The sequence below is a fragment of the Prionailurus bengalensis genome, chromosome A3 (assembly GCF_016509475.1).
Source record: "Prionailurus bengalensis isolate Pbe53 chromosome A3, Fcat_Pben_1.1_paternal_pri, whole genome shotgun sequence".
NCBI classification, from domain to species: Eukaryota; Metazoa; Chordata; class Mammalia; order Carnivora; family Felidae; genus Prionailurus; species Prionailurus bengalensis.
In genome coordinates, this window is record NC_057354.1 from 57,595,519 (window position 1) to 57,617,115 (window position 21,597).

Sequence of the window (21,597 nt, forward strand, 5' to 3'; positions counted from 1 at the left end):
CCATTAAGTTTGTAAAAACAGATTTTCAAACACATCACCTTCCACTGTATTTATTTGTCCATTTAAAATTTTTTTTTTCAACGTTTATTTATTTTTGGGACAGAGACAGAGCATGAACGGGGGAGGGGCAGAGAAAGAGGGAGACACAGAATCGGAAACAGGCTCCAGGCTCTGAGCCATCAGCCCAGAGCCAGACGCGGGGCTCGAACTCACGGAGTGCGAGATCGTGACCTGGCTGAAGTCGGACGCTCAACCGACTGCGCCACCCAGGTGCCCCTTATTTGTCCATTTTAAAGCCAAGTTCTTTTTTGGTAGGATGAAGGTCCTCTGTTTCTTTCCATTGGATCTTTCCCCAGTGAGAAAAAGTTAAATTCTTAATTCTCCTCAGGGAGAAAGTTTAGGTCAATGGTTACAAACCAAATAGACCTGGTTCCCAAGGTCTTTGTTGGAAGCGGGGAGACCTTGGACCTGTTACTCGATCTCTCTGAACCTTGTTTTAAGATGGGACGACACTGCATCTATGTAGGTAAAGTACTTTGAATACTGCCTGAAGTACAGTAAGCACTCTATGAATATTGGCTATTATTACTGTTCTATTCAAGACTGATCTCTTAGAACACAGGGTATATACCTTGATTTTAGGACCACCCATTTTAATTCAAGATCTATATCACTATGTCTGGAAACAGAGTAGTGACTGTCTTGGTTCAGTTTACAACGTGGCTCTGATTACTTTGTTGAATAAGCCCTAACCGGAAGAAGGCTGGGCAATGGAAATTTCGAATTCAAACCCATCATACTCACTTTGAGCACCCTGGGCTCAGAAGCTGGTTAGACTCTCAGAAAGAAAAAGAATTTATTCAATCAAATATTGTGCGCAGAGAAACAACATATCACTTGTTAATTACAGAAGTGACTAGCGCTGATCCGGGCATCTCTTTTATTCCCCTCGGCTTATGGCCCAATTAACAATTAGCAGTGACTGATGTCCTAAAAGGAAGCTTTCTGTCTGCACTACTGGCTTTTCTCAGGAGGAGTTACAAATAGGATACTTGACAGAGTTTAGTCATGAAAAAAAAAAAAAAAAATTAAAACTACAAGAAACCACCTGTATTACTCATACATGAAATATATTTGCAAAAATTCTAGATAACACCAACACACTCACTGACTTTATTTATAAAGAGAAAAACAAAACAACTACTCTCCCTAATTTCAGAAAGTTATCAAACGTAATAGAGACTACTTTTTTCCATGCTGAAAATCCTTAAACACTTATTTAACTAGTTAATATTTATAAGTTCAAATAATCACTCCTTTGGAGAGGAGGTCTCTTATGGAAAAGACTCCAAGCTGAGGAATTAAACCGCATTGAATGTTTCCCCGACAAAGAGCAATTTTCCCTTTTTTCACAGGGTGCCTGTCATGATAAACAGAGGTAGGTCTTCTAAATTCACTGTCTCTTTGAGGACAAACCACGATTTGGATTGGACACCATGGTAACCATCCTCCAAACAAGAAAACACAATAATTTTGAGGTAATGACAAAAAAATTCAATAAGCTTTGCCGGAAAACCATGAATCCATATCCAGATCTGATCTCTGGTTTTGCTATTGATTGATAGATAGCTCCAAATATCCTCTATAATGTCATTCAAACTACTTCTCAGAAAAGTCTCAGGTGTCCATTATTTATACCTCTTTATGTAATTAATTGAATGTATGTCCCCTGTCACGAGTACATACATTTTGGCCTAAATTAGCATAGCTGTTAGTGATCAAGCTCTTCCTACAAAACAAGCACTAAGCTAAGAATTTTACAAATACTATCTCATTTGACCCTCATGATCATTCTCTGAGGTAGATAAGATTATCACCTTATTTATCAATCAGTACATTTCAGCTTAGGGAAGATAACCAGGCTGCCCACAGCCCCACAGCTAAAAGTGGTCTGACTTCAGAGCCTGAGCTCTGAACTACACTGATTTAAAAATCGAAATGATCTCAGTGGCAGGCATCCAGATAGGCAAGGAAATGTTCTAGAAGCTTCCTTGAAGGCTGAAACCAAAATGGTAGCCTAAAGAGCCAAGCAGTAGTAGTCACTTCTTACATATAGGAATGATAATTCTATCACTGAATTCCGGTGGCATTTCCAGACCTACTTCCCATGACCCTTTAACTTTTTCTAAGAAGAGAAGCACAAAAGTATATGGCCTTCACGAAAGAGAGGCAAAAGCATGCGGGGAAGCATGACAAAGTGTCTGGAATGTCATCACTACTCGGCCATGGCGCATTCCCATCTACAGCCAACGTTTGTTTCTCTGGTAGGAGGCTGATAAAGACCGGGGAGGTCCCATGGCATCATGTTAGGTTTGGGCAGGGTGAATAAACATATCTGCCACATCCCAAACACCAGCAAACATGTGGAAAACCTTTCAGGTAGAAAGCTGCCATATAGGATACATGAAAGGAAATGCGACTTTACCCCATTTCGGAAGTTACTGAAACCTAAAGACCACTGAGGCACACAATAGGAGCAGGTTTGAGAAAATAAGAAAAAAAAGAAAAAAAAAACTTATGGAGGGAAAATAGGATTCTGTGGGTTGTGTGTTGGCTTCTCCGAGGTTGAAGATAAGAGGGCAAACTGCAAGGCTCAGTGGACCAGCGGCCAGACCCAGGAGAGCCCCTCTGAGGGACTCCAACCTCTCCCCGAGCTGAGTCCAGAGTAAGCAGCAGAGCTCCCTCAGCACTCCAGAGGGAACTTTCTCTGCTGCACGGCTTGGTGCCTGTTGGAAAAACTCATGATGTGAAACTGATACCCAAGAGCATTCTTGGGGCACCTATCACACGCTCAACCAAACCCCAGCGTGGGCTGTCGCCAGGAAATGAAGATCAGATCACACTGCATTTTGAAACGATCCTGGGTGACTGAGCAAAGAGGCCACATCCACCATGAGCTCTCCAAGCTACCAGAGCCACCAGGACCACAAGGGCCCTCAACCTACCATACGTTTCGGGAAGGCGTTCCAGGGCCAATTTCTAGACTCAGGCAGCGAGGGCCAGACACTGTCTAGATGAACAGACGGCCTCGGGGCAAATGACTCATTTTGGCTTCTACCAATTAAAAGGGCAAGTTCCCTTCTATTCACTAAGTCCCACCATCCCTCTCCCACAGGGCACCAGCATCTCAGAGAAAAACAGAAGAATCAGATAAATTCCACTAATCCTTAGACTTTGCTGTCTGCTCTGGGAAGGGGCCTTCACAGTTTGGATTTCTTTTGTTATATGGAGAATCCAGCAAGGAATACAGTGTTCTCTACCTCGCAGGAATTGGCTTTGCATATGGCTTTGTAAAGGTGATTTCTGACGCCCCCGTTCTGTCGCTGTATCTTCATCTATAGTGTGAGGATAATGACTCCATGACTCCCTCTCATGGGTCATAAGGTTTTTCCGTTGCTTTGCCTGCTTGTTTGTTTAAGCAATAATGGGAAAACAAAAACGAAAAACAAAAACAAGAAACAAAAAACCAAACCCAGAGATCCCTGAGTTTTATAAATACTTCTGTCCCTTTGGGCGGATTACTACTATCTGGTAGTAGATAATTTAAAACATTGAGACAACTTAGAAGCAGGCTTATATTTCAGATTCAGAAGAAGAGAAACAAATGGGCTCTTTTGAATGGCATTTCTACCACTGCAGCAGTGACCACTGGCAGTTAAATGCCCTTCACAAACTATAAGTCCAGGGAAGGCTGTATATCCTTTGTCAGGCAATGGTGTCCACGGATTACACTAGAGAATAAGCCCACACCCTTTAAACCCCGGAAGCGGCACTAGCCAGTGTCTCAACACCTCATCTTTGTAACCTGGAAAATAAGAACGTCTGACCATATCTTCTCCGACCTCCTTTTCAGCTGTAAAAAAAAAGGGCACTGTTGCCCCAACATTTATAGATGATCTACCATGAACAAGGCACTGTAACAACTAAGACAAAAAATGGATAAAAGCTAAAAAAAACCGCAAAAAAACAAAAAACAAAACTTGAAAAAGGGTAAGGCCAAGAGCTAAGAAACACAACTGATGAATGGATAAAGTTTAAAATGGACAGACTATCCTCCCTGTCCTGCAGACCTGGGTAGTTACACACACGTGTATAAGTGTAATTACCAGATAAGTTCTGTGACACACCCAGTGCGGTGTGGGCACAGCCAGGAGGAAGGGGATCACTTCATTGCTTCTGATTAAGGGGATCAAAGCCGGTCTAGGCAGCCAGGTGCATTGGAAAACAACCTTTAAAGATGCATGGGATTGAATCAGTTGGGGATGGCTAGAGAAGTCAAAAAAAGTAATGATAAAGGATATTATGGTTAATTGTTATAGATCAGCCATTTGGCATAATAAATAGCACTTAATAAATATGTGTTCATCTATAGGTGGCCACCAGAGAGAAAAGAGGAAGAGAGGGCAAGAAGGGAAGAAAGATAAAGTCATCTAGCAAAGTCAGTGAGCTGGAGTGTGAGAGGTTCAAGGTCAAGTCTGGGGGAATGATTTAATTTCCTGATGGAAATTAAACTGGGAAAGAGTTTCAAACTCTAGGGCACAGTACCGCAGCCTACAAATGCACATTTAATAAATACCTGTTGTTCGTGTCGTTGCTATTACATCCTGTTTATGGCTATTTTGTTTTTAAAATAAATATTCCAGTTATAAAATAGATTACAAGCCCATTGTTCACAAATTAATCCACTACTACATATCACATCTATTATTGCTACTGATTAAATATAGCATTGTTATGGCAAATTTTACCTTTCCCCAGAAAAATAATTATCGCATAGTGCATATCAAAATCAAAACTGAATACATTCTCTTGGGAGGGAGGACAACCAGCTTGTGAAAGCAGCAACTCACCACATGACCTTGGGAAGGGTGTCCTTAGGTCCTTATTTGTAAACACGGAGGGTTGGGCCAGATGATTTCCCAGGCATTTCCCAGTTATAACTTTGATTATAAGCTGCACAGGCATACAGTTAAGGTGAATTACTGACCAATCATGCTTGTATCACAATACAGTTCATGGATCACAGACTTTTAGGAATTTTAGTAATAATTCCTGTGATGATTAACATTTATCACCCTTGGGTACTTCATCTACAAAGTACACCAGCTAAGAATACAGCAGAGCCTGCAAGTTTGTTCCACGTTTTTCTCCAAAAAAATATCCGTGCCTCTTACAGATGTATGGCTCACAGGCTCCAAAAAATAAACTCAGTAGCTCTCTTCGTAACTCTGAAACTCCTTCTTCCACAACAATAGGAAAATGGACTCTTGAAATACATGGAGACTACTGTGTGGATATTGAAACTATTTTCTTTGGAGCAAAGGACTGTGGGACCTGTGATGTTGCCTAGTGGGTCTGTGCTCCCCTGACCATCTGGATCTGATTGCTGAGGTCTCCTCTCCACTCTCCTCTCCAGATTCAAACTCCTCATCTACCGCGTGGAACAGCGGTTTGGGCCGTAGCGCCTCCCTTCTGCCCCTGCCATCATGCTCTTCTTGGCTGGTGTTTCTCTGATAACCGAAGTGGGATGGTTTCCCTCCTCTAGGTAAGCTCTTCATTGGGATTATCTCTTGCGTCAGCCGTCTTTCCTGAAGTATCCCTGCTCGAGAGTGTGCTTTGAACATGATGGATGGGAGTTCTGAATCGCTGCTGTCATTGTCTAGGAAAATATGACAAGAGGAGGAAAGAACACAACTTAAGATCAGAGAGAAGACTTCATATCTGCATGGCAAGAACTCAGAGTGAAGAGGAGTCCTTCTTGATGTTCTAACTCTTACATTCACCTGGCTGATTTTCTCTGCCCCAAGGAGGGCAGCCACTAGAAGCCCTGTTATGGGCCGTGTTATAAATAAATAGAAATGCCTGGAAACCTGTGTATTGGGCTAGACTCCTGCAGGTAAGAGAGGTTTTTTTTTGTTTTGTTTTGTTTTGTTTTACAAAAGCAGATCAAGTGGCCAGTAGGCGCAAAGATGCATTGCACTGTCAAAGACCAACACTAAACCGAAGGTTCCATGGTTAACAATGATATGAAAATTTTTTTAAGTTTATTTATTTATTTCTAGAGAGAGAGAGAGAGAGAGTGAGAGATTGAGCAGGGGCAGGGGCAGGGAGAGAGAGAATCCCAACCAGGCTCTGCACTGTCAGCACGGAGGCTCAAACTCATGAACCATGAGATCATGATCTGAGCCCAAACCAAGAGACAGCCACCTAACCAACTGAGTCACCCATGAGCTTCTAAACGGTTGGTTTGTTTTTTAATCAGTGCTTACCAGAAAGCATGAGATCTGAGTTTCATCCCTTTGACCTTGAAGTAGCCAGTCATGGAACAGGGAGAGGAGAGAGCCGCAGCAGAGAGTCATGTGTGGCAAAACAAGAGTGATTACATGTCCTCCTTTCAAGGGAGGTAAAAGGGTGCACAGATTTCCACTGGCACGTGACAGCAACGACAGTGGTAGAAATGTCCATGTATTGAGAACTCACCATGCACCTGTCATTGTGCTAACCACTTTATATCTGTTGTGCCATTTAGTCCTTATCGTATTCGTTGGAGATGAGTGAAATTAGCATCCTTATTTCAGAGGTAAAGCGGCTGAGGTTTCGAGATGTTAAATGACTTTCAGTATCACACAGTGAAGAAGATGGGACTACAGTGTGCACAGAGTCTGTCCCACTGTGCATCTGCTCTCTGCCAGGCTGTGCCTGGCTCCCTGATACATGCCCTATGTGGGTCGGAAGGGTACACCAAGAGCGGAGGGAAACCATTGGGTATCTACATGACATCCCCTCTCAGATGACCTTCCGAAGGGCCTCCTCGATGCCTAGGACATTGCCTTTTCCCTATTTCCCTGTGCACCCATCTTCAAGGGAGTATTTTTCACAAATCTCGTTGATTCTCATTTCCTCAAGTTGTAACCTTATAAACTTGTCTTTCCTTTAAATATTCTCTCGAGACTCTAAGTATTTTAAGAACTTTAAATCTGAAAGCAGGGCTCTTTGTCCCACTCTCCATTCCCTCCTAAAAAACAAAACACAACACAAAAGAAGAACCCCACAGTAATACGCTCAGAGGTTTACACATGACAAAAGGTATTTAGTCATCAGAAAAATTTTAAAAAACCTGTTCAATGATGCTTTTCTAAATGTGATCGAATTATCCTGAGAAGGTAGCCTGGAAGTTGAGGGGGATAGGGGACAGGAATCAACTGCTTTGAATTAAAAAAAAAATAGTTAAGTGTATTTGTCCATTTTTTTTATTACTTCCCTTTAATTTGTGCTCTACCATCTGGCCTGGAACACGAGTTCCTCTTGATTCTTTGCTGCTTGGAATATTACTTAAGAAAACAATGGCCTGGATGCTTCTGCCCTCAAGAGCAGTCCTTTGGCTCACTTTCCTCTGCCCTGTCCTGGTTTCCAACCCCTCCTTCTGAGTGTATGCTCCCCTCAGCCCAAAGATCATAGCCGATGTTTCCTAACCACCTCTGCTTATTGAAAAGTGGGTTCCAAGCACTCAGAAGGGTCTTGAGCAGGTGACTTGCAAGATTCCACTCATCTCAAGTCAGTAGATCTGTCCAAAAGGGGAGGAAGAGGGCAGCTGAAAGTGGAAGAGGAAGGAGGAAGAGTGGGGGCTGGGCTCTGTCCCAACTGCACAACCTCCCGCAGGTCAGCACTCAGGCTGGCAGTTCCAGGGAGAGATCAATGGAGACCTTGCAGCAAAATCTGAATATCTGTTATTTTATCTTGCATTTTAACATTTGGACTTGGGCACCCGGGGGCAAGGTGAAGGAGAAGAAGAACAGTGCTTCTGCATAGGGCAAGGCAGAGCCTGATACCCAGGGGTTGACAATGGACTACCTCATATAATGTGTGCTCTTTAGAGACCCAGATCTGGGGTATAGCCCCCTCTCTTGCCTCTCCTCATGGTTTTGTTTTAATTCTGTTTAATTAATAATGGTACTTTACAATTTACCATTTTAATCTTTTCCCCCCATTGTAACCATTTTGAAGCATCCAGTTCTGTGGCATTAAGTATATTCACAGAGTTATGCAGTCAATACCACCGTCTTCATTTTTTCCCAATCCACATGGATTGTAAGCCGTCTCAGAGCAGAGGAGGGGTGTCTAGGAAGGCCATCTCTGCTTATAACACCAAGTGAGCCTCGGCTCCTTGAAAAAGAGCATTGCAAGAGTATTTGGAGCCCCCAGACATTTAGAGTAAGGAATGCTCCAACACTAGAGAGCAGGGGACAGTGAGGAAGGCAAATGCTCCCCAAGTCACAACCTGGTTAGTCAGGGACTGCCTGCTGGATGCCAACACTCCCTCCGTGTTCTCCCCTAGAGGCCCTCTGGCCATTCCTTGGCTTGTCCAGGTGCAGAAAGACTTCAAATTTGGGGAGAATGTGGATTCAAGTAATTGTGCCCGGAGACACATTGAGAACTATCTCAGTCTAACCTTGATTATTATAATTCTTGAAAACTTATTAGGGATAAGTGATCAAATAAGTGCCACTTTTAAAGGATGTACGCACCCCTATGTTTACTGCAACATTATTTACAATAGCCAAACTACGGAAGCAGCCCAAGTGACCATCGATTGATGAATGGATAAAGAAGATGTGGTGTATATACACGCAATGGACTATTCAAATCCTTTATGATTCATTCGTATGTGGAAACTGAGAAAAAAACAAATTAACAAAGGAAAAAAAGAGAGAGAAACCAAGAAGCAGACTCTTAGTTATAGAGAACAAACTGATGGGTACCAGAAGGGAGGTGGGTGGAAGAATGGGTGAAAAAGGTGAAAAGGATTAAGAGTACACATATCTTAAAGAGCACTGAGTCATGTATAGACTTATTGAATCACTATATCATGCACTTGAAACTAATAATAGTGTATGTTAGTTATACTGGAATTAAAATTAAAAACTTAATGACATAAAAAAATAAGTTTGACTTCATTACTTACCCTTCTCATATCTCTAGGTGAACAACTATTTAAAAAAAATTTTTTTTTTAATCTTTATTATTTATTTTTGAGAGAGAGACAGCATGTGAGAGAGGGAGACACAGAATCTGAAGCAGGCTCCAGGCTCCAAGATGTCAGCACAGATCCCGACGCGGGGCTCGAACCCATGAACCGTGAGATCATGACCTGAGCCGAAGTCGGATGCTTAACCGACTGAGCCACCCAGGCACCCCTGTTAACAACTATTTTTTGATAACCTAATAAAATTTTGAACCAGTTATGCACATTTGAAAGAAAAAAAGTGCATTGAGGACTAAGACTTCATTCCATGCCTAGTTTAATTCATGTAGAACCAACATTTCTGAAGTGTTGTCTTTTCTTTCCAAGAACACCTCTATCTACCCATGTCAAGCCTTCTTTGATGTTCTTCAATAGTATTAATTGTCAATGGCTAATATTTCTTGCATATTTACTTGGTTCCAGGCACTGTTCTAAGAGTTTTGGATGCATTGCCTGGCTTCAGCTTGAAACAGAACTGTTGTATGTGGGAGGTACCAATATTCACCCCTTTACAGAGAGGAAATGGAGAAGTGGACTTTTATGTTTTCTTCATATAAGTCCTATATATATTTTCCTAGGGTTTTATTATGTTTACAGAAAATAAGAGTGAGATGCCTTTTAAGGCATATATCTGAAGAATACAATCCTTTGCCCTAGTCATTTGATGAGTAACGTAAACACATTTCCAAATGTTAGACAACCTCCACTTCTGGAATAAATCCCACTTTGTAAGGTGTAGTATTTCTTTAATGTCCTTCCATATTTTATTTATAATGCTTTATTTAAGATTTGCACATGTGTGCTCTTGTGAGTTTGCTATGTGGTAATCTCCTGCTACGGGAGCATGTGATATTGAAACGACATCATAAGAAATGACCATGAGAATTTCACATTTTATATTCATTCAAACAATGTAAATAGCAACAGATTACTTGTAGCAGGAAGGTTTTTAGAAATTAATTATTATAAACCCTACAACGGTGCTCTTTTGTTTGTTCATTTGCTTTGGTTTGTGGATTAGCTCTTTTATGACATAAAATGACACTAGTTCCAAGAGTGTGATCTAGGAATAGATGGCTAGATCAATGAAACACAACTGAGAGTCCAAAACTCTCTCAAGATAAACGACTGTAGCACAGCAAAGGTAGCATCTCCTCTTGGAGGAAAAGATGGGTTTGGGAGAGGTGCATGGCCATTGAAAAACAATCTGAAGTGTGTGTGTGTCTAAATCTATGCAAAGAGAAGTCTCAGAGGGTTTGAGATATAAAGGGGGATAATTAAACTATTAAAGTTCTAGGGAAAAACATTGGGTAAATCATATTCTAATTTTTCTGTGGAAGACTGAGCAGACTTGACTAATCAGAATGTATATCTGATGGCAAGTATATCTGAAAACTAAAAGATAAATGTGAAACTGGAAGAGAAACCATTAGCAACAAATATGAGACAATGGATGATATCCTTGTTATACAGTGTTCTTCCAGTTCATTGTAAGAAAACAAACAACGGAATAAACCAAAAAAAAAAAAAAAAAAAAAAAGTGGCCAAAGGCAGAAACAGAAACTTCCCAAGAAGTAATAGTTGCTTCCAAGAATGTGAAAGATGTTCAACCTCACTAAAAATCAGACTCAGATTAAAATTAATATGATATAAAAATGTTATCTTATTCCATCATAGATTACTCAAAAGTTTAACAATAGCCCAGTGATGGTTAAAATGATTGAAAGCAACCTTTCTCAGAGACTGTTGTGAGAGTAAATTTAAATGTATTTCATTTTTGACCCCCAAATCTTGGTTCCAAGAAAACGCACTAAGGGAATAATTATTTGTGCAAAAATCACAAAGTGATTCACAAGTGAGCCAAGGTGCTTCTTAAATAAATATCATTGCTTACATTCTATAAAAAGTCATAATACCTTAATATTTGTCAATAAGCAGTTAGCAAAATAAGCTAGGATTATTTTATATAATTAGCTATTATTCAACCATAAAAGTGATTATTAACATTATATATATTGACATGGAAATATGTCCACAGTAGATGGTTGAATAAACTAGACAATTTATAAAAATTCCAAAACAATGATGATACTATGATTTTGATGATGCTGGTTTTTTTTTTCTTTCTTATATCAGATACAGGTGGGATAGGAATTAGGATAGTGCAGAGAGAATTATAGAAGAATGTTTACCAAAATGTTCTATGGTAATTATATCTTGGTATTGGGGTTTCACGTGCTTTTAAACTTTCTTATTTTATGCTTTTTATCTTCTGATTAGTTTTTATTTTATATCTAATATTAGTTTTTATTTTATTTTATTTTATATCTACTGATTTAGTTTTTATTTTATTTTATTAGTTTTTATTTTATTTTATTTTTACATTTTTAAATCAGAAGTAAATAAAGTTCCATTTTAAAGAATAATTATAGTCACTCTTCAAAGATTTAATTCCAAAATCCTGAGTTTAGTTTATTTGAATTTCCAATGTGTTTTTGTCTTAAAAATTTGAAAAAAATTAAAATAGATAATATGGCATAGTATATATTACATATCACCTTTTGCTAATAGAAAAATTATTTTATATATACATTTGAAAAATAATAATGGCTTTTACTAGAACAAAAGGCAGTTTCAATAAATCTAAGAATTCTACTTAAGAATTAGATATTAAATTGGAAACATTTAATCAGTAAATTTGGTAAATCATTTTATTTATTTATTTATTTATGAAATCATTTTAGTAAAATCTAACCAACTTTGGAGAATCTTGCTAACTTTTAAACCTTGGGTGAACCCCAAATATTGCAAAAAAGTGCCCATTTTACATCAGCAAATTATGATCCCTAAGCTATACCCAGTCTGTGCCTCTTTTCCTATAGCCTGTGAGCTAAGAATAGTTGCTACATTTTTAAATGGCTGAAAAAAAATTAAAAGAATATATTATGTCAGGGAAAAATTACGTGAAATTCAAATTTCAATGTTCATACATCAAGTTCTAAATTAGATTTAACGAAAACGTTGTTTTCTCTTTTTCTTGTCATGTAAGTACCTACATGATATTCTCGGGTTTGCCTTTTGGCCCACAAGCCCCCAAATATCTGCCCTCTGACCCTTTACAGGAAAAGAGGAAGAAGAGCCAGGCTGGCAGATTACCTGTGACATCAGCAACCCTCGTGCCTCTTCCTGCCGGCTGAGGGTGGCCATAGGGAAAGGAGAGGTAACGAATGTTTTTGGTACCAGCCTGTGGGCAGCAAGTGGAAAGAAAAAGCAGAATTAGGCCTGTGGTCCCGAGTGTCACGTGGAAAACAAAGTAATGGGTGCAGACTCACACCGGGCACCTCACTTGGATCACAGGTTCTCCTGTACTCCTACTATTCTGGTTTAAACAACGTAGAATGCGATAGCCTTCAATATGTGTTTCCTTCCCCTCTCATGATCAAAGAGACCATTATGAACCCCTCAAGGTGACTTTTTGTTTTGAGAAAAGCATTTGGTTTTTTTAATTTTTTTTATTTTTTAGTTCACATGTTTATTTTTTTAGGGCAAGAGAGAGAGAGGGAGAGACAGAATCCCAAGCAGGCTCTGCCCCATCAATGCAGAGCCCGATGTGGAGCTCGAACCCACAGACCACGAGATCACGACCGGAGCCAAAAAGACGCTTAAGCGACTGAGCCACCCAGGCCCCTAAGCATTTGTTTTTTAATAAGGAATCCAGAATTATGGATTGTTGACATATATATTTTTACAGGAAAAAAAAAAGTCCATGGTCAGGAGATGGTCTGCGTTCTATTCACTGATAACGGGGATAATTATAATTAAGGGAGATAAGCCAATTAGCCTTTTTGTGTGAGTTTCACTGTCTAGAAAAAGGGGATAAAATGCCTGTGCTACACTGTTCACAGGAATAGTTTGAGGACAAAGTAAAACACAAGAGAGCACTTTTATTCTTTGAAAACACGATATGAATGCTATGCCATGATATTGTTAATAATTTCCCAGGTACCTTTTAATGTGACCCAGTCAGATCTATACCTGAGGTAGGCTTTACTACAAGATCACAGGTCGACTATTTAGTTTGATTTTATTTTGAAAATAACAAATCGCAAAACTAAAATGTTTGAACAAGTTCACTTAACCCATCTCCTCAGGTGGTTGTTTACTATTATTACTATCGGCATCATTATTATTACATTTGAGCCACTGAGGTTAGGGTAGAAATTAGAATCTGCTCCAGACCTACCCTTCGTCCAGACGTTCCAGTGAGATTGGTGGGATATAGCCTCAAAGAGAATAGTTCAGATGCACAGTGGGTGATATGAAAGATGAGGCCCACGCGTCTTGGCAAGAACATATTCTTCCCTACATCTTCCTGGGAGAGAGGTAAGCTTCCTAGAGCCCGGTGCCCCAGTCCAGGGAGGTTTCCCTGGACTGCTCAGTACCTGGCTGCCATGGCATCTGGTCTAGACGCACAGTCCAGTGAGCGTGTTCCAGTCACTGACCCATCCTGGAGGCTCAACCTGACCAACCGACCCCAAGGCTCTGGCCCCAGAGGCAGGTTGTCTAGTGTCCGACAGCCTCTTAGTTTTGTATTCCTCTGGCCACAAGGTGGTGGTTTTGTCTCACTGCCGCTGGCAGTCACCCGAGGAGGAGGCCCTGTGAGGGGCTGGCCCAGCTCCCAGAGCGATTCTACAGACCCCACTTACCGGCTTTCCCCATGGCAGGCTGTGGCCTTTCCTCATGCTCTCCCTTAAGGTATTCTGGCGGCGGATCAGAATCTCTTTAGCTTGCTTCTCGCTCGTTTGGGGTTTGAGGTTGTATTTGTTGTAGGACAAGGTCTGCAGAGAGAAGGGCATGTCAAATACACAAGGACATCTGCGCACAACCTTCAGCTTTAGGAGGCCATGGAAATATTGCAGAATGAGATGACCCAAAAAAGAAGACACCGAAGATGCCACCTGAGCATCCGCCTCAATTACAGAGGAGCGAGCTGTGGCCCCGAGAAGAAAGGTCTGTGACCAAGGCCACCCCCATCAGGACGGAACTGTGGTTGGAGCCTGTGCTTTCCCAGCTCGCGGAGCATTGTCCACCTGCACTGCCCCTCTGGTGTCCTTGCAAGAGTCCCGCCCCGACGGGCTCATGGACTTTGGCTGCTCCATACCCACCCTCTTTCGCAGGTTGTGTTCTTTATGCTCGGACAGTGGTGTCTGCGTGTTTGGATCGAAGGGATCAGAAAAATGTCAAAACTCCATTGGAAATCTCATTAAGGTTGCTATTCTTAAATTTTGCCGATGGAAGATGCATTCAAGATGTCAGCCAATGACTATCACCATTACCAGTTCAGAAAGGAAGAGGTCTTTTAACCAAACTGTAGGAAGGACATAATCCATAAGCTCCGATAAAGAGCAGTCCTTTAAATGGAATCAATTATCTTTATAAAAAATTTCTTCCTTATTGCTTTTTTTTTTTTCGAGAAAGAGAGAGACAGAGCTCTCTCAAGTGAGTGAGTGAGAGGCAGAGAGAGAGAGAGAGAGAGAGAGAGAGAGAGAATCCTATGAGGGGGAGAGAGAGAGAGAGAAGAGAAGCAGGGCTCACCCGTAACAGGGATCCTGTTTTTAACCTAAGCGGGGCCCATGTTCAACTGAAGAGGGGCTCGAGCTCACCCCAAGCAGGGCATGAGCTCCCCCAAAGCAGAGCATGAGCTCACCCAAAGTGGGCCTGTGCTCACCAGATGCAGGGCTCGAACTCACCAACCTTGAGATCATGACCTGAGCCAAAATCAGATGCTTAACCGACCCAGCCACCCAGACACCTCATCTTCTTTACTGTTATCAGGCCACTAAAAACCTGTCTTGAACCACAGACCAACCTTGGTCCTCAGATGTTTACAAAGTGCTTTGCTGGAGTTTCGTCTCTCCTTTCTTTTCAAAGTGCAGCAGTGAATATACTGTTTCCCTTGGGTCAGTGGGTCCCACTGGATAACAGAGTCAGGGCTACAGGCATTACCACTCCCAGTTAATGGATGCTGTAATAAGCATTTTCAATTCAACAGCAAAACAGCAGATGCTCTACGTGCCAGGTGCCATGGTAGGTGCAGGGTTTTAAAAAAAATGGATACATTTGAATTATGGTCTTCAAAAGGCTCATGGTCTACTTGGGGAGTCCGACAAGCATATACTGTTTTGTGCTCAGGAAGTAAGATTTTGGAGTCTGCAGGGACTTAAAGAGTATAGGCAAAGGATACTCATCCAGTCTTGGGGGGGAAAGGTGCATTGCACTGAGCTATGTCTTGAAAGACGAGTGGATGTTTCCTCCAAGAAGAGGGAACACATGAAACAATACATAGCTATAAAAAATATGTGACGGGAGGTAGGAGGACTTGCTGGAGACAAGCTGGGAATTTATTTTCTACCTCAAGAGAATTTAGTATTTTATTCAAAGTATGGTGAGAAGTGAGACAGGTACAGGAAGGGGCTGGGGACAATTTGCCAAGGAAGGAGATTCTGTCCTCTAGGCCAAAGGTCCCTTAGGTTAGGTGCATCCATTCCAAGAGTTACAACAAGATGATCCCCAGTGTGAGAAAAAACAAGGAAACAAATAAAACAAACCAACAAAAAAACCCTAATACTTATGTTTCCACTCATTTTTATAAAAAATACAAAAGAAATTAAGCCTTATTAGTGCTTTTCATGCAGGTTTATAACAGATCCCTGCATGGTCAGTACATGAGATGGTCCGCTTTCCTGTTACAACAGAAGGGGGTGTTTGTAACAAGGAGGGGTTGACAACAGTGTCCTCATTGGTTCACTGGCTTTTAGTTTATTGTTTGTGTTTTAGTGTATATACAGCCAGTGAAGTAGATTTGTGGCTGTCATTATCTACTAACTAATCCTCACAAAATAGACACTTGTCTAAAAGTAGATTTGCAAAGAAGGCATAGGTTGGAGGCCAAGGGAACAATGAGGAATCAGCAAAGCCAGCTTTCACTGTCTCCTTTTTTTTTTTTTTTTAATATTTTAATGCTTTTTATTTATTTTTGAGAGAGAGAGAGAGAGAACACAAGCGGGGAAGGGGCAGAGAGAGAGGGAGACACAGAATCCAAAGCAGGCTCCAGGCTCCGAGCTGTCATCACAGAGCCAACGTGGGGCTGGAACCCAACAATCATGAGATCATGACCTGAGCCGAAGTAGGACACTTCGGCTGAAGCGAGCCTGAGCCACCCAGACACCCTTCACCATCTGCTGATAGGAGATCTTCACCAGCCACTCTTGACAAATTAACCAACCTGATAAACACTTGGCTTAAAAAATTAAGTTTTGAAGACAGTTTGAAATACGGACTCTTATCCACTATCACTAATGATGGACCTCAACCTAAGTGCTATTTATACACGGAGATATTAAAGAATGACATACGACACTATCACAACATATTTTAAAGTTAGACATCTAGAACACCAAGACAGACTTACAATTTTTCATCAATGTTAACTTTATGCAAAAGTGAATTCGGGGTGCATGGATGTTTGTATACACACACTCATATACATGTATCTGTACATATATATGTATATGTATACGTTGCTGTTAGGAATTTCCCACACCTTGACTTGAGGGCTGTACTTTAAGGAACATTTGGACACTTTTTGTTCTATTTTGTCTCATATCACATCACCCATGTGCTTATTCTTGCCTATCTGCAGGGAGCGTAGTTGGTCCTATGCATATAATGTATATGCAAGCTTCTTCCCTCTGTTCCTTCCATTTCAGCCTTTTAATGAAGGAGTTGGTGATTGTTTAAAGACCGTATTTCCCCCTAAAACTTGAGCTCTATGGGACAAAGTGCTAGAAGTGCATTAAATATTTGCGGAAGGGAACTCAAGTTGCATAAATGGTTTTCCTCCTTTGAAAGTGTGTGGGAATTCTGCGTGTGACCTGATCATTTAGGCCACATCAGGGGACTGCCCATCAATCTCTAAGTTATCCTTAGAGTCTGAGCTGAGGTCAGTCTCTTCCCTTGTAGGTTTAAAGAGAACTTTTCTCAATTCCCATCCCCACTGTGTTCCAGAGAGCTTCTGTGTCCCAGAGGGCTGTCTCACTGGAAACCTCTAGAAGCTAGTTCTTCAGCTTGCTCAGCAGTGACAATCTGCTGAGGGGAGTGGCTTCAAACAGGAGTGGCCGGAGCCCTCCCAGGTGCAATAGACCCGGCAGGACCAGCTCAGCTTCAGATCAACTATATATCAGGATCCCCCTAGAGTCAAACTGTGCACTCATTCTAGCCTTGCTCTGAAATGACTCCTGACTCCCAAGATGGCCTCTTTTGAGGTGTGGACTGTGAGAAATGTTCCAGCCACCAGCCCCACACCACATGAGGCCCACTGACCTATCACCCAGGCTAGAGACTACAGCCGTCGCCTTTTGTGACAATCTTCAAAACCGTAGATTGCCCACTAGAAACAAAGGAGACAGACAGCTGTCCTGCATTGCATCTCTAGAGCAGTTTTTCCTTCAAGAGGGCAAGAGGACCACAGGGAAAAGAGGAGTCACATGGCCTACATAAAAGATGGTGAAGAAAGGAGACAGGAAGGGGAAGGACTGGTGAATTTCACTCTCTCAAAGGAACAAAAGTGGAGGCAAAAGCCATCTCAAGAGCTTGACTCCCTTCCATTTATTATTTACGTTCTCCCCATGTAACCTTCATGACCTATCTGCTTATTTGGGGGCAACAAGAAAGGAGGATGCTACGTGGCTTAGAAGGGAGAAGCCTGAAGACAGACTGAATAAGCACCGTTATAAAAGAAGAAAGGTGGCTATCTGGGAACCTGCATAAAAGGGAATAAAGACAGAATGGGTATTTGGCCTCATTTTAAGCTGGGTTGGAGTCCCAGGATCTCCATCTCCATTTCTGGGCCTTTCCTTAAATCCAACCTTCATAAACAAGGAGAAAAGGCTATGCTTTTGTCAGCCTTCATCGAGCTCTGGCCCTCACTAAGCTAGCCGACCTTCTTCAAACCAGGAAGTTCTTAACAATTTATCTAACTATTTATCAGAATGTGATAGTCTTACTGAAACAGTTTCGCTTGGAATGATTTGAAAGCTCTTGCATTTACTCTAAGCTTGCTATGATTGATGCTGACCTATATTCCTTCAGCAGGTGCAGAGTCTTTGCTGACACATTCCCCTTAATCACTGACCTTTCCAAAACGGGAAGCCAGAAAACATTCCCTTTAACTGGATCACATAAGTCAGGAGTCATGGAAAGAGCACTGGGTAGACTGCTGGAAGACCTAGCTTCTTAACTTGGATTTTGTGTGTGTGACCTTCAACAGGTCAGATAAACAACTCTCCTAACCTCAGCATCTTCTACTTGAAAACGAGGGGCTTTCACCTGATGGCTTTTTTGGTCCCATCAAGACTATGATCTATAACCAAGGGCCTCACAATGAATTTACTTATAATCATATCGTAAGAATTGGGATAGTCAAACTTAAAAAAAAATTAAAAACAAACAAACAACAACAACAACTCCTAAGTAGAGTTCACAGGCTTAAATGTCATTTGACTAAATCAAAATTTCAGAAGGACTCACCCACCGCCCCCGGGAATGTTCTGACTATACACTTGGCACCAGTTCCCAAGTGGTAGTATAGACTCCATACCTTTATCCAGAATTGAAAAATAATATGCCAAGTACATCTCCTTTGATGTAGGCGGTCAGCATTGTAGTTGCAACAACCACCTCAATTTTTTAAGCTCTATTACAGTCAATCAGATCAGGACAACTTGACTGCCATTGGCATCCCGCTGCCATCTTTCTCTGTGGGGCGGTGAGTGAGAGCCACCGCTTGTTCATCTCCGGAGGCAGAGGGAGGCCTGTTGCTTCTGGAAAGTACCAGGCTGCAGGGCTAGGGCAGCCTGACCCCTAGGGCCAGCAATTGGATTTGCATTCTTTTCTACACCACACGTGCCAATTTTTTTTTTTAGCAGAAAAGTAACAATTAACTTTCTGTTCTTGCAATTAAGCAGAAAGAAGTCGTTTAGCAAGAAGGCTGCTGCAGAGGAGATAATGTGAATAAGAACTGATTCTTGAATGACCAGTTCCAAGGACAGGCCCAGGAACAAGGCAGATAGTTTATACACACCCTTTGTCGAACTTGGTACATATTGCGTGTCAGGATGTCCCTCATGGATTGCACGTCTTCGGGGGAAAGCCTTTTGATTCTGTGTATCCTCTGGGCCCTGCAAACATCATTGGAGGGAAGCCAAGCATTATTCTTGCATCTTGGCAAGAGTGCCACAGAAGTATCAACATACGTGTGGGCATTCTAAGTTCCAGAACCCCTATTTTTACATCATTTTTTTCTATTGTTTTAGTCAATTCATGTGAAATGTCGGTACGTGTGTCATGACTTACATTTTGAAGATAAGGTTTCCTCCCTATAGCTTTTATGTGGGAATTATTCTAATCCCTTTATTTAAAAGGGGTTTAAGGTGGTTACAAATCTGTTATTTTTTCCTCCATATTCATTACAAAGAGATATGTTGGTTAAATACAACGGTCAATTGTTAGAATATAAATTTTTAAAAAGATACTATAAAATTAAAATCGAATGTTTTACGGTTAGAGTCCACGGCAATAAGATTACTCAGTCAAGGCTGTACTTCTCTCATTTCAAACAGGTGACAAACAGCTCACGGACATCATCTGCCCACCACGTTTTGGATAGCTCTGATCTAAGGGAGTGTTAAAATTTTGGAACTGGCCCTTCAGAGATTTTATATTTGGTTAAAGAACAGTTGTAAGAAACTAGAATCATATTTAGGCCATTTATATTCTGAAAGCCAGGCGAGCTCTGAGACACTGGGCACTCTGTGAGACTCTAGAAGCAGTTGACCGCTCCCGGCCTCCGCATGAACAGCTCCCCAGGGCTTCCTTCACCATGAGCCCTCCCCCTGCCGCACCCCCGAAAGGATTTAAGAATCAAGTCATGTCCAGGTTATCAGTCAATGCACAATTGTCTTCTGAGGATGTCAAAGGCATGACATCGCTATGTGCGGAATTCTCATGTGACAAATATATTTGATTTCAATCATTTCAATCCGCTGGCAGGAATTTCTAAAAAATGTTTCAGCGAATAAATAATGTATGTTCACTATAGAAAGTAAGAACAAAAAAGAGAAAACTGAGGAAAATTAAATCTGTCTTTTAATACTATCCCTTCCATTAATATCTTGGTATAAAACCTTACAGACTATTGATTTCTTTTTCGTTCCTTACCGCAACTCTTCTCAGTGCATAAGGGCGCTGAGATGCCACTATCACCATGCAGAGGTCTTAGGATAATTGATCATGAAGATAAGTAGTTATTGGTTATAATACAAGCCACTTTTAAAGTATTTTTTCCCAAACGTTAGTAGCAATAGAGCCATAAATAGCAAGGACATTTTGCAAGTAAGTATTTTGGTACACTTTGTAAGTACATTTTGTAAGAACATTTTAAAAGTACAATTGGTAAAATGTCTTTAAGGACTTGGATACCAGATATCACAGTATGCCAGAATTTATTTAGCAATACTATTTGTAGACTGACTAATGCCCTTTCTACAAAATCCTTGAAATCAGAGTTTCTGTATCTCAGAGCTGCAAATGTCAACACTATTGATATTCGGTTACCACCCTTGGTGATCTAAACAGTCTTATCAGGGCATTTCAACCTAACTGTTTAAAAGTCCTTGAAATAAAATCTATTCTGATTGAGGTACACCTACACATTCCCACAATCTGAGCACATTCTTTTGTTATAATGGAAGCAATCTCTTGCCAAGCAGAAACAACAGCTAATCAAAAAGTTACATTCCTATGTTCATAATGAGATTCACAACCAACTAGGAAAAAGTCATAAGATGGTCAAATTAAATTTGAGATAGCAGGAGATCTAACTTGGCACTCTCCCCAGTTTGTAATTGCCCACTTTGGGAAAGACCAGACTTAATTAAGGTCCATTCAGGCTGTTGGCTGGATGTGTAATACAGGTATCCCAAAACCACTATCTTTCATTGACCCACACTGGGAAGCTACAGATATGAAATTATACAGAGGAATTATTAATTTAGGCAAGGGGATACCTGGAGTTTTCTACATGCCACTCATTAGCAAAATCATCCCTGAAATGATCTTATTATCCGGAAAGGTACAATCCTTAGAAAAACAGAATGTTAATAATCTCTAGATCAAATAAGTTAAATTGTAAGTTGAAAGACTTGTCACTGGAACATTTATTCATTATCCATAAAGGAAATTTCCATCACCTTAAATGAAAGCCCCGTGGTAATTTCATAGCTATTGAATCAAACTGGGAAAATCTGAACCTAAGTGTATTTCAATAAAAGCTTCATAATTCTCTTAACTTTTAAGTTTATTTATTTATTTTGAGAAAGAGTGTATGTGCGCATGCAGGAGAGGGGCAGAGAGAGAGAGAGAGGGAGAGCGAGAATCCCAGGCAGGCTCTACGCTCA

General features: G+C 41.0%; 1 protein-coding gene across 1 annotated transcript in view; it reads right to left on the reverse strand.

Moving 5' to 3' along the window:
• Window positions 1–5,085: 5,085 nt before the first annotated feature.
• SLC9A4 (solute carrier family 9 member A4) overlaps window positions 5,086–21,597 on the reverse strand; it is a 67,035-nt gene continuing 50,523 nt past the window's right edge. The window contains exons 9-12 of the mRNA XM_043603056.1: window positions 19,224–19,320; window positions 13,789–13,920; window positions 12,239–12,326; window positions 5,086–5,719 (exon numbers count right to left, since the gene is read on the reverse strand). Of these exons, the coding sequence (XP_043458991.1) occupies window positions 5,364–5,719; window positions 12,239–12,326; window positions 13,789–13,920; window positions 19,224–19,320 (673 nt within the window). The 3' untranslated portion in view covers window positions 5,086–5,363. The remainder of the gene's footprint in view (window positions 5,720–12,238; window positions 12,327–13,788; window positions 13,921–19,223; window positions 19,321–21,597) is intronic.